Genomic DNA, 12,138 nt, shown 5'->3' with positions numbered 1-12,138 from the left:
CAGTTTTTCTGGGACCTTCTCTGTGAACCAGACTAACGAGGTTGTGGAAGACACAGGTCTGTGATCACTTCCTCCTTGGGAGAATCATACCCAGGCCCTGGCCTTGGAGTCGAGCCGCTATGGATGGCTGGCCTGGACCCAGCAGCTGCCACTAAGGGAGCCGTTGCTAGGCATATGCCCGACATTTGGGGCCAGCGGGGAAGGTATATTGGCAGGTGGCTGAGCCCCAGTGCCAGAGTCTGGCACTGCACATCCTCCGCGGCTTCAGCCGCCATATGGCGGTGTCAGTCCTCACAGCAGTGGCACTTCAGATGGGTGCAGGGTAGAGGTAGCTCTTGTTCTGGAGTGAAGCCTGGAGCAGGCCTGGGACAGTAAATTGTAAGGATCCAGAGAACATGGTGTGGCGTGTGGAAGAGTCAAAACTTGAACCCGGTCTGCCACTGTGCCTCTGAATCCTGTGTCCTCTGCTGGGACCCTTTTTCCTCGGTCTAGTCCTGCCCACCTGTCTAGCTACTGGGACTTTGGGGATGAAGGGGTAGCAGGCAGGAAGTGATGGTGACCATCCTTGCTCCTTCTGGGACACTGCTGGATGCTTTTCTGGCCGTGGCCCCAGTAAGAACAAGGGCTTTGTCTGTGGCGCCCTGGGCTTTCTACTCTGAGCACAGTTTCTGCATGGAAGAGGCAAGTAGAAGGGCTTGAAAAAGTGGGGGCAGGGTCTGGGAGGAAGCCTGGGAATGCTCCAAGAACGCAATTCCTGGACCTCTGGCCTTCTTTTAGAGAGCAAACCCCAGTGCCTGAGTAAGGGTGGAATCAAGCGAAACAATGAGCCCACTGTTTGGGTGTCTGTTAGGGGTCAGGCCCAGAGCCGAGCACGTTGACCCCTGTGTTGTGACAGTCCTCTGGCATGCTGGGACAGTAGGGTTGTCCTTGTCCATCTAATCTGTGAGAATGCCAGGGCACATGGTGGGGGTGTTGCAGACCAGCACTCTGGTGTTTGACAGACCCTCATTCATGGCCTCGCAAGCAAAGAAGAGGAAGGGTCAAACTTTTATTTTTATTAAAAGCGCATGCATGTGTTCATGCATTCATGTGTGTGAATATACGTGGGGATCAGAGGACCACTGCAGCTGTCAGCCCTTGCACCACCCCCTTCTCACAGGGAATGCTCCTGTGTCCAGCTTACTTGGGTTATAGGGATTGGAACTTGGGTCCTCACACTTGATCAGTGAGCCTTTTCCCCACTAAGCCATCTGGCCAGCCAGGAAGGGCTAGGCTTTTAGAGGGACAAGGACTTTTATGCTTGGTGGGATGGAACACACCCACCATCTGAGAAGGATCCAGACTGACTAATCGCATCCAGTGTCTAAGCACTAGGTGATGGGTGGCAGTGATAGCCTAGAGGGAAAAGCCCTGCGTATAGAGCATGGCAGCAACTCAGGGTAGCGGCAGTGTGTGTGTGTGTGTGTGTGTGTGTGTGTGTGTGTGTGTGTGTGTGTGACCTCTTACTCTTCTGCCTGAGTTTCCTGGTGGATAAAATGAGGAGCTGACCAGGCCATCTCAGGTGGACTCTGGTAGTGTTTTAAGTTTCTGTATCATCTGGTGGCCACTGCCACAAGTTTGTCCTTCCTGGTAAGCAGGAGCCTCTGTGGGGGCTGTAATAAGTTCCATTCACCATAGAGGTGGCAGTCCCAGCTATTTTTGGAGCAGTGCGTGGTGGGGGAGTTTCCTTTTGGTGGTGTCTGGGGACCAGAGTCTTGGGAAGGGGAAGTCCCAAGCACAGATGGAGGGGCCATGTGTCCTTCAGCCACCTTAGTTCTGAGAGACCATCTGGATCCTCAGAGGCTCTGTGCGTCACACCAGCCTAGAACCCTCAGCTGAGCAGCCCTGCCCTGGGGCTGCTCACATCCGAAGGTACCAGCTCCACCAGTCTCCTGCTGTGGGAGCTCTTCCCCCTTTCTTTTCCTTTTTTTCTCTTTCTTTCTTTCTTTTTTTTCTTTGGTTTTTCGAGACAGGGTTTCTCTGTAGCTTTGGTGCCTGTCCTGGAACTCCCTTTGTAGACCAGGCTGGCCTTGAACTCCCAGAGATCCGCCTGCCTCTGCCTCCCAAGTGCTGGGATTAAAGGTGTGCGCCACCACCGCCCGGCCTCTTCCCCATTTCTTGTTGCTTATACTCTAGGGGCCTGCCCAGCAAGTGACAGGGAGCCAGACTCCAGAGACCTCCAGAGCCTGAACTCGGGTCACCTGATCTCGCTGCACCTCTGTTATCCACTGCTTCCTCAGCTGCATGTCAGCAGGGGCAGCCAGGGAGGACAGCGATGTTCCTAGCCTGAGAGACCATTGCTGTGGCGCTAACAGCCAGGATCCTGTTAAGTAGTTTCTAGTGTTTGCTAGAACTCCTGGTGTCATGGTGAGGACAGGTGGGGCACGTTTCCGTGGGATCTGAAGCTAGGGATGCTCCTGAACATCTACTAGGAATGGCTGGCACTCTGCTGGGCCTGGGGGCAAGCTTGGGACAGACCTTGCTAATGGCTTTCTCCTCCTGCTGTTGGCTGTGGGATAACAGTAGCTGAGAAAGGATACGGGATAGATGGGTTTCTACTTTCAAGAGTTTCTGCTTTGAAGTGTGCCCTTCATAGCCCTCGCTCTCCAGGCTGTCAGGGATGCCAGTCTCTTCCCTTGAAGCCTCTGGCAGCCTTTGCCTAGCCCTCTTCTGTGCCCACTGAGCCCTGGAGATGAGTGACTTGATCTCTACCTTTGAGGGAAGGACAGAAACTTCAGGAAGGACCAGAACTAAGCCCCGAGTGACACACGGGAGAATGAATCCAAGAATACTCTCTGGAGGAGGCTGTGCAGTTGGGTATTGTGGTAGGAGTGGATTTTGCCAATAGACCATTCATTTCAGACAAAGGAGAACCAACCTGCCAAGGTCTTGAGAAAATCCATCTCTGGGGTGGGGGCTCAGCAGGAGTCATGGGGTGGTGGGTTTCCTAGGAACTGTGTGGAGCATGGGGAATAGATCCCCAGCCTCTGGCTACTGAGATATCCAAGAATCGCTCCAGGCAAGTGATAGAAATCCCAGACTTTTGAAGAGTCGGGCTGGGGTCCCACGGGTCCCACTGTTTACTAACTTGATATATATCTAACTTCTCTGTGCCTCAGTTTCCTAATCTGTAAATTGGAGGTTCCAGATATCCACAGGTGGGGTTGTATACAGAGGACACACTTAGCAGATCTCAGCTTTATCTTGAGCAATTTAAACAGGGCCTCCCCACAGAACCCCAGTGTCTCTCTCTTTCTTTAAGGAAAAGACGAGATAGTTATTGCTAGCCTCTTTGTTACCTAGGAATAGTAACAGGAGCGTCACCAGGAGCCGCCAGTTGATTTTTGCGAGTCCTGGGAACTCCTCAGTGTGTGGTATGATTTGTTTTGGATATTTTGGCTGAGTCGCTTGATAACTTCTGTCTCTGACAACAGGGATTCTGAGGCTTTGGGGGCTCTCCACCTGCCTGTCAGAGTTTGTTTGGTCAGCTCTCGTTAGGTTCCTGTAATGCCAGACCTGGGCAAGGCCTAGTGTGTGTGTGTGTCTGTGTGTGTGTTGAGGGGTCTCTGTGACCACCACTGCTGTGGGGGGGGTGTTAGAGGGGGGGTCTCTGTGACCACCATAGCCTAGTGTGTGTGTGTGTGTTTGGGGGGTCTCTGTGATCACCACAGCCTAGTGTGTGTGTGTTGAGGGGTCTCTGTGACCACCACAGCCGTGTGTGTGTTGGGGGTGTCTCTGTGACCACCACAGCCGTGTGTGCGTGTGTGTGTGTGTGTGTGTGTGTGTGTGTGTGTGTGTGTGTGTGTGTTGGGGTCTCTGTGACCACCACGGTTGACAGAGTAAAGATCTGTGGGAGGCAAGAAGGCAGTTTGGTTGGTATAACTTAATAGTCAGTGTTGGTTCAAACTCTTGAGAGTCAACCCCAAATATTTTATTTTATTAATATTTAAGCACAACAAAATTTGGTGAAAAAGTTTTTGGTGATAATTAATCCCATGTATAAATAAAGCTTAAGATGTAACTATATCAAAACTCTTCATAAAGTACATGTGGCATATTCCATAAAGATGGGTTCTGTAGATTGTCAAGCTCACCATAAGAGTCCGGGGGAGGCTCTCGTATGGTCTCATAGCGCAGAGGTCACCAGACTATTGCCCATGTCTGCTCCCAGCCTTCTGGGCAGATTATACGTCCCTGCCATTGCAGGAACAGCCCTGTGTGTTTAACCTTCATCTGGGAGCACCAGGCCCTTCATCTAGGGCCTCCATCCCCCACAGCCTAGCAGCTTGAAGATGATGCTCTGGTCAGTTCTGCTCGTGAACCAGCTTCAGAAGCAGATTCGACAGCAAAGGAAGCAGTCTGTGTCCCTAAGTGTTGATTTTAGGCAGAGCCTGCCATTCTGGGACCACCTGGCCACCCTGGGAGGTATGGATGCCCCTCTTATCTAAGGAACTTGAAACTCAGGGCAGGGATGACACTTTCCCATGATCCCACAACCTGGTCCTGGTGGGTGAGTGTGACTTTGTGAATGAAGAGGCCGTGGGTAGTAGATCTGGGTGAGGGCTGATGCATGGAGAGGGCTGGGAGGACTGGGTGTGTGGGAAGGCAGGCAGGCTCTGTAGTGTAGCTATGGTAGGGGCACTTGGGCGGGTGGGAGTGCCTGTTGGGCTTGGCTTGGGAACATCTCTTTCTGACCTGTGGCCTTTGCCTTGGAGTCACTGCAGACTAGTTAGGGTGGGGGTGTGGTGCTCAGTGGGTAGAAACACTTGCTGTGTAGGCATGAAGATCTGAGTTCAGATCCCCAGCATGCATGAGCTGGGCATGACTGCACATGCCCAAAAACACAGCATGAGTGGTGGGGGTTTGGGGGAAGTAGGAGACAGGAAGATTGCCAGGACTTGCTGGCTACCAGCCTTGTGTCAGGGGATGAATCAGAGAGTGGAGGACTCCTGAAGCCCCGTGATGGGACGGGGGCAGGGACTCCTAGGAAGGGAGTCTGGGAGGAGTTTTGAGGAGGGAGAGGTTGGGAGCAGAATCAGCAAGACTCAAGGCTGTGAGGGAAGGTGAGGCTCTGCGTGGTTCTGAGATGGTTGCTGAAGTGGACTCAGGAGGGACAGGCCGCAGCTGATTTGAGCACTGTCGAGTGTGCCTGTGTCTGGGCCTGGATTACCCCAAAGGGATCCTAGATTGACAGGAGGAAGGTGGATTTAGGTAGAGGTGCCAGGGGCAGGGGCAAGGGGAGGAATAAGAAGGGGAGGGGAGAAGAGAGTGTGGGGGAGCTCTGTGCAGTCCTGGGCATCACACAGCTCGAGGGAGTTGACCACATGTCTCTCAAGCCTACCTTGGGGAGGCCTCACTGCCTGGGAAAGGGGCCCATGCACCTCACTGTGGCCTGCACTTAGAGAAGCCAGGTGTCCTCTGGCCATGGAGCTACAGCATCTGAGCAGTGTGTGTCCTTCGAAGGGGCGGGCTTGGCAAGGGTGAAAAGACACAGGACCAGACACAGTCTGTGTCTTCCAGCTGACAGGCTCCCAGAATTTTGGCTCTGACTGTTTCCTGTCAAGTAATAAATGAATAACATCTGCTTATCCCGAGACCAGTGAAGAAGGGACAGTGGCCTGGGCAGTGCACCTCAGCTGTAGCTGCGTGTACGGGCTGGATTCGTTCATTCATTCAATCATTCATTCAATCAATCAAATGCATTTGTGCCCTCTTCCAAGGCAGTGTGGATGGACCAGGCAGACTGATTATCACCTGTGCCTGTCACCTTCCGTGTCACCTTGAGCTGTCACTCAACCCCTCTGACTTTCATTTCCTCCTCTGCACGTGGATTCTAACCATCGCCTGGAACAGACATAGTACACACCATGATGCTATCCGATTCTCCACCAGCTGGTCCATGTGGCAGCACTCACCAGTTGGTCTTCTTTCTTGTTGCTTTGAGAAGCTGGTCAGCTGGTGCCCTATCCACTTCATGGTCTTTCTGTTTTGTTTTGTTTTGTTGAGATAAGCTTTCTCTGTAGTTTTTTTTTTTTTTTTTTGTACTCTGTCCTAGAACTTACTTGGTAGACCAGGCTGGCCTTGAACTCTGCCTCCTCAGGGCCAGGAGCATAGGTGTGCCCACCACCATCACTTTGTCGTCTTTCTCTGACAAGGCATGCTCCTTTCTGGAGCCTCAGTTTCATCATCTGCACAGTGGGGACAGTGGTGCCTACCTCATCTTAGGAGATGCTAAATCACCTGTGGATGTTGGCCAAAGCTATACTGGCCTTGACCCCCATAGATGACTGGGACCTGGGACCTTCTGTCTCCTTACTGGGCCTCTGGCCTCTAGGTCTAGGCTGCACCTTGGCCAGTTCTAGCCTGTGACCTCTCCAGGTTAGTTATGGACTCCAGGAAGTGGGCACCCAGACTAGGCTTCACATCAGGAGCTGGCTGCTTGTGTGCTCTGTGGAGGGCCTTGCTGGTGTCTTGGGTCATCCTCACAGAGAGCCTCTGGGAATAGCTGGCCTTATCCCGAGATGAAGACATCAGCTGTTGGGAGGCAAGCGCCAGGTGGCAGTCCTGGGAGAAAGGCCACTTGGAACTTAACAGTCCAATCTAAAACAGAATCTAGCCTGCCCTGATTCCTCAGGGCTCTTGCCATGCTAGCGAAGGCTTTGGCCAAGGACAGGCAAAGTGGCCACATGAAGGAGGACACGGGTATCTTTGTGACTTAGGGCACCAAGCCACACTGCCGTGTGTGGAGGCAGTTACTCTCCATCACTCAGTGAGGGTTAGCATAAATTAATACAGCAGCCAGAGCCTCTGGCACCTTCCATGCACTCAGCCCTGGTTCTAGTGTACGTCCATTAAAATATGCAGTCCACCTAGATACTCCAGAGTCCATATGATGGCTCACCCATTTCCCATGCGTGCAAACGAAGAGGTGCTGGTTGTAGGAAAATGAGCCGCCCAGCTCTCCAGCTCGCCCCTCCTGAGCCCCAGGCTGTTCCAGGTTTATCTCTGGCTGCCTGGTAGACCCGTGCTGGCTTTTTGTTTCTCTTCACACCAAAGCCAGGAGCCAAATGAGAGACCAATGGCGTATGCATGGCACCGCGCCTCAGAGCATGGGCACTTGTCCACTTGGGATGAAAGGTGGTCTGAGATGGTTCGCAAGGCCTGTGGCTCTGAGTCACATTCCACACATTTTTTGGCCCCTGGCTTGGACTTGGCAGACCTTGCCTCATTGCTCTGCAGCTTGGCTGGGGCTGGGGAATTCTGGAATCCCTGGGGTCAGAGGGCTAGGAGACTCCCAGTGTTACTCACAGAATGTTCCTCTGGTCTGTCCCTGCACTCTCTGTCTCCCTCCAAATGCCTTCCTGCACCGGACTCTGAAAGGAGCAGGCTTTTGTAGAAAGGTGTGAGGTGAGGAGGTCAGGTTTCCCCTGGGGTATTACTACCACTGCAGACTCTCTGGGGACAGCCAAAGCCTTGGAAGGAGAGCCACTAAAGTCTGAACCCGAATTTTCATCTGTAGCTTAGTGGGCAAAATGGCTTTGAGCCTCAGTTTCCCAACCTATAAAATGAGTTTCCCAAAAGCCCTGAGGACGAGTGAGAACCATGGCCCATATTGAAGGGCCCTCAGTCCTTCCATCTGGAGGTCCCTCTGGGTGCTGTCCTCCTGGCTGTGCTCCCGGGCTGTGCATGGGGCTGCGCTGACTGACAGCCCTTCGCCAATGCTGGGCTTTGCTACAAGAGATGGTGTGGACAGCTGGCTGTGATCTGGAGGGTGGAAAGGCCCTTTGGAACACCAGCCCTAGGGTCACCTGCCCCCAAACTTCTGCACTGCCACCACGTTGCTCTTGAGTGAAGGCAGGTTTCATCTACAGAGTGCTTCTGAAAAAGATGGCAGTGTGGTGGCTTCAGGAAAAGGATGCCACCTAAGACCAAGTCCTAGCCCCCCTGCTTATCCGTATGACCTAGGCAATCCTTTCAACCTCCTGTGCCTCGGTTTCCTCATTTGTTCAACAGGATGATTGCAGCCTCTATCTTGTGGGATTGTGCTGAAGTTTGCAGGGATGAAGTGAATATTAAGGGCCCATGCAGCTGTCCTCGTCATTATCTGTTATTTCTGAGGTGATTTGAGCCCCTTTGTCGTGGTCCTGGCACCTTGAGTCCACACAGCTGTTTCCAGGAGGCATGGCCTTCCCAAACAACTGCCAGACACCTCAGTGAGATTTGCCAGGGTCCCGGCTGGTAAGTGAGAGTACACACACAACCCCTCCCCGGCCCCAAACACCTGGGGGCTGGAGCTAGCAAGGCAAAATGAGGGAGGGGAATTCAGAGATGGTCCAGACTGGCACATAGGCAGGAGAAGGAATACATGAATGGCCAGGCAGGGCAGCCTATGGGCCCATTCTGGAGCCTTCTGAGATAAAGATGGAACCTTTCCTGAAGACAGTTCTCCAACTTTTTCCCAGAGGTACCCCTAAGGGCAGAGGACGGTGAACATGTCACCCTGAGGGATGTGAAGGGTGCTGCCCGCACCAGCTGCTAAGCCTGCGGGAGCCTCTGGTTTCATCTTCAAATTCATGCGCATTTTACATGGCTCACTCTCATACTCAGTTTGTTGTTACAGGCTTCCCTCGAGTAACAGCAGTGCCTGAGGAAGCTTCCTGTGCTTATCTGTTTATCCTGGGGCTTTCTGTACCCTGCTCCCTCCACCGTGTCAAGGGGGGGCTGGGAGGTGCTGCAACAGGATGCTCAGCCAGATGGTGAGAAGATGGGATGGGAGATTCTGAGGGCAATTGGGCCCATCTGCATCGCTGTAAGGCCTCTGAGGGTGGGTACAGGAAGGGAGAGGCCCACCGTGATGCCACGTGTATTCTCAGTCAGAGCTGTTTGTGTGTATCTCCACATGTGAGCACAAGCCACAACAAAGGTTAATGTCATAGACAGGAGTCCACATGCGTGTGCTGGCCAGGAATGGCTGTCTTGGCAGAGGCCCTTGCTGGCAGGGGTCTCTGCATTCTGTCTCTGTCCCTTGAGGCCTCACCTTCTGTTGAGTTTATGTGCTGTAGAGTATATAAAGTGCCCCCAAGAGCAGTGAGGGGTGAGGACGGCAGCTTAGTCGGGAAAATCCTAGCTGTGTGTACATGAGAACCTGAGCTCAGTTCCAGGCGCCCACATATGAAACGCACGCTGGAGACAGCAAGAGCAGAATCCCTGGGCCTTGCTGGCCAGCTAGTGAGGGCAAATCAGTGAGCTGGAGTTCACAGCACTGTCCTTCCGTTGTCCTTGGGCAGTTCTTTACCTTCATTGCTCCTAGAGTGTGTGCAGATGTGCGTGTGGATGCACATCTGCGTGTGCATACAGAGGGCAGAAGTTGACTGTGGTGTCGTTCCTTCTTCACATGTCTCCAGCATGTGTTTCACATGTGGGTGCCTGGGGACTCAGCTCAGGCCAGGGCTCACACTGCAGTGGGCTAGGTGCCCTCGGTGCACCCAGAAATTACAAACACTCCCGACTGGTGTGGCTGGTCACAGTCTCAGAGGCCAGGGAGTGCCTTACAGTCCAACCAGATCTGGAGGATGTCCGTTCGAACCATAGCAGTGTGTTGGTTCCTGTCTCACTGCTGCTGAGAGATTGTGGGACCTTACAACGGGAGAGCTTAGTGGGAGGTCATTAGGTCATGAGGCACTGCCTCCAGGAAGGATTGTTTCTCAAGAGATTAAATTGCTATAAAAACTCAAGTCTGGCTTGCTGTCTGGCCATGTGATCTGCCCTGTCCACAGGAGTCCCTGCCGCTGTGATGTCAGCTACCAAGGGGTTCCTGCCAGTGCTGAACAGACACAGGCATCAAGCCCTTGGCTCTCCAAAACTGGAGCCCAGTAAAACTTTCCTTTATGAAGTTTCCCAGACTCGGGCAATCTGATATAGTAACAGAAAATGGGCTGATGCAAACACTGTCTCAGCTAGGGCCCTGCAATGTGACTTAAACAGACGTGAATGAACCAGAACTGGCCAGTGCTCATGTGCGTTAGAAAGGTCATCCATGATTCATAGGGACTTGTGGCTCCCCAGGGACTTTAATACAGCTTCTCAGTAGCCTGGGTCAGGACCCTGGAGTTCAGACTAGGATTGGGACACAGAAGGTGGGCTTTCTTACTACCTGAGCTACACTGATGCCTCTGCAGGTGCCTCATGGGACCCTGAGCCCAGTCCCGGCACAAGGAAGGTGTTTAAGGCATCCTGCCAGGGTGCATACAGACTTTCCCACGCAAAAGGATCACAGGGCTGAGTGTCATTCACTTCCCCAGCCAGAAAGCTTCCGTGCAAGTCAGCCTTGGTCTTGACCCCAGAGAGGCTTGTGTGGTGGGGACGTAATAATGGGGGAGACACTTAGTGACCTTTTACTCAGGTCTGGGTGCATAGTGGGAGCATTTTCAGGTCAGCCCTGGACATGAGCTACCCTGCACTAGGGTCACACAGAACCTGGGCCCTCCAGTGTGTCTAGCAGGGATGGGGACATGAGATCATTCCTGAAGGTGCTGCCAGAATCTGCCTTTGTTCTCTCTCCTGCCCACTTGATTTTATGTGGTGGTGTTAGAGACAGCAGAATAGATTCGTCCCCTGCTCAAAGGATGCAGGGAAAAAATGAGGCTTCAATATCTGGTGGTGTGGGGTTGGTTCTGGGCTCTCGTGGTGTTTGAATGAGAAGTCTTGCATATGCTCGGATTTAGACACTTGGTTCCCAGTTGGTACCGCTATCAGATAGGTGCTGGAGGAAATACATTACTGGAGGTGGGCTTTGAATCATGTGACTCATCCTACTTCCAGTTCATGCTTTGATAAAGGGTGAAAGCTCGCAGCTCCCTGGCCTGCTGCCATATTGTCTCTGGCTGCCATGTTGTCCCTGCCATTATGGACTCTAACCATGTGAACCATAAGCCAAAATAAACTTTCTTCCTAGGTTGCTTTTGGTCATTCACTTTGGTTTATTACAACAACAGGAAATAATACAGCCTCCTGGCTGGCCTGCAGAGTACCTCAGTCTCCCCCTTCCAATGGACAGTCCTAGCAACTGAGGTGATACATTAGAGAGAAAAGGTATCCTGTGGAGTGTTGAGTCCCAGACTGGCCACTTGTGAATAGGTGACAGCTGTGCCCTCTGCTTGCCCATCTATTAAAATGGAAAAAGTGGTCAGGAGGAGAAAGTGACCAGGCCCGTATTTTCTGTTGCAGCTTGTGACCTCGTGAGGCTGGCATGCAGGATGGCAGGACAGCCCAGCCACATGCCCCATGGAGGGAGTCTGAACAATCTCTGCCATGCACTGGGGCCCGCACCCCCTCCAGACCCACAGGTAAGCCCATTCTCTTGTCCCAGGCACCCTGAGGGTCCTTCATCCAACCCCTCATTCCTTGTAGAACATCTCCTTGAATGCTTTCGGGTACCTCGGGCCTGTACCTACTTCAGAGATGCTTGGTTTCCATTGAGTCTGCAGCTCTGTGCAAGAAGAGGAGGACTCAGGAATGAACAGAAAGTTCTTCTGTTCCTGCGCCATTGTCGGGTTTGGTCTGAATTGTCTTTGGCTGTCTTCAGTCTTGTGGTTTAGAGGTGGTCTCCCTGTGCCCACCTCATCCTGGCTTTAGATGTTTTGGAGGACCCAGCTGCCCCGGGTACTGTTCTAAAGGTGGCTGAGTGCCAGGCACACTCGGTGTCTTTGTCAGCTCTGTTTTCTGATCTAGAATGCTCTTCTCAGTCTTTTCCAAGCCACAAGGCCGGATGCTACTCTCTGAGAAGATCCTGCCCCTGACACACAGCATCCCCGCCCCACAAGTTCCCCCACCCTGTGTGCACGCCCCCACATGGCTCTGGACTTGGAAAATTCATTCCTGCGGGGATCTTCCCTTCCTCCTAGATGGAGGACATCTCTAGCCTACTATACAGAAGCATGGTCTGTACCAGTGAGTCAGCAAGATATATCTGTATCTCAAATACATCCTGTGTGTGCAGTGCACTGCCTCAGGTGTGATGGTGTGAAGCAGGCCCCGGTCAACTTTTAGGGAGCACACAGCCTCCAGGGATAGAAACTTAAAACTACAAATCAGAAGTAA

The 12,138-nt window shown here is 52.7% G+C and overlaps 1 protein-coding gene across 3 annotated transcripts in view; it reads left to right on the top strand.

Moving 5' to 3' along the window:
- Positions 1-12,138, top strand: part of Nek6 (NIMA related kinase 6) — a 72,983-nt gene that overhangs the window by 28,798 nt on the left and 32,047 nt on the right. For 2 of the 3 annotated variants that reach the window (XM_075986070.1, XM_075986068.1), the window contains exon 2: positions 11,266-11,384. In XM_075986070.1, the coding sequence (XP_075842185.1) occupies positions 11,295-11,384 (90 nt within the window). In that variant the 5' untranslated portion in view covers positions 11,266-11,294. Of the gene's footprint in view, positions 1-1,811; positions 1,912-11,265; positions 11,385-12,138 lie in introns of those variants that run through there. The other variant, XM_075986069.1, reaches the window with a different exon arrangement.

The sequence above is a fragment of the Microtus pennsylvanicus genome, chromosome 9 (genome assembly GCF_037038515.1).
Source record: "Microtus pennsylvanicus isolate mMicPen1 chromosome 9, mMicPen1.hap1, whole genome shotgun sequence".
Classification (NCBI taxonomy): Eukaryota; Metazoa; Chordata; class Mammalia; order Rodentia; family Cricetidae; genus Microtus; species Microtus pennsylvanicus.
This window is presented reverse-complemented; position numbering and strand designations above follow the sequence as displayed.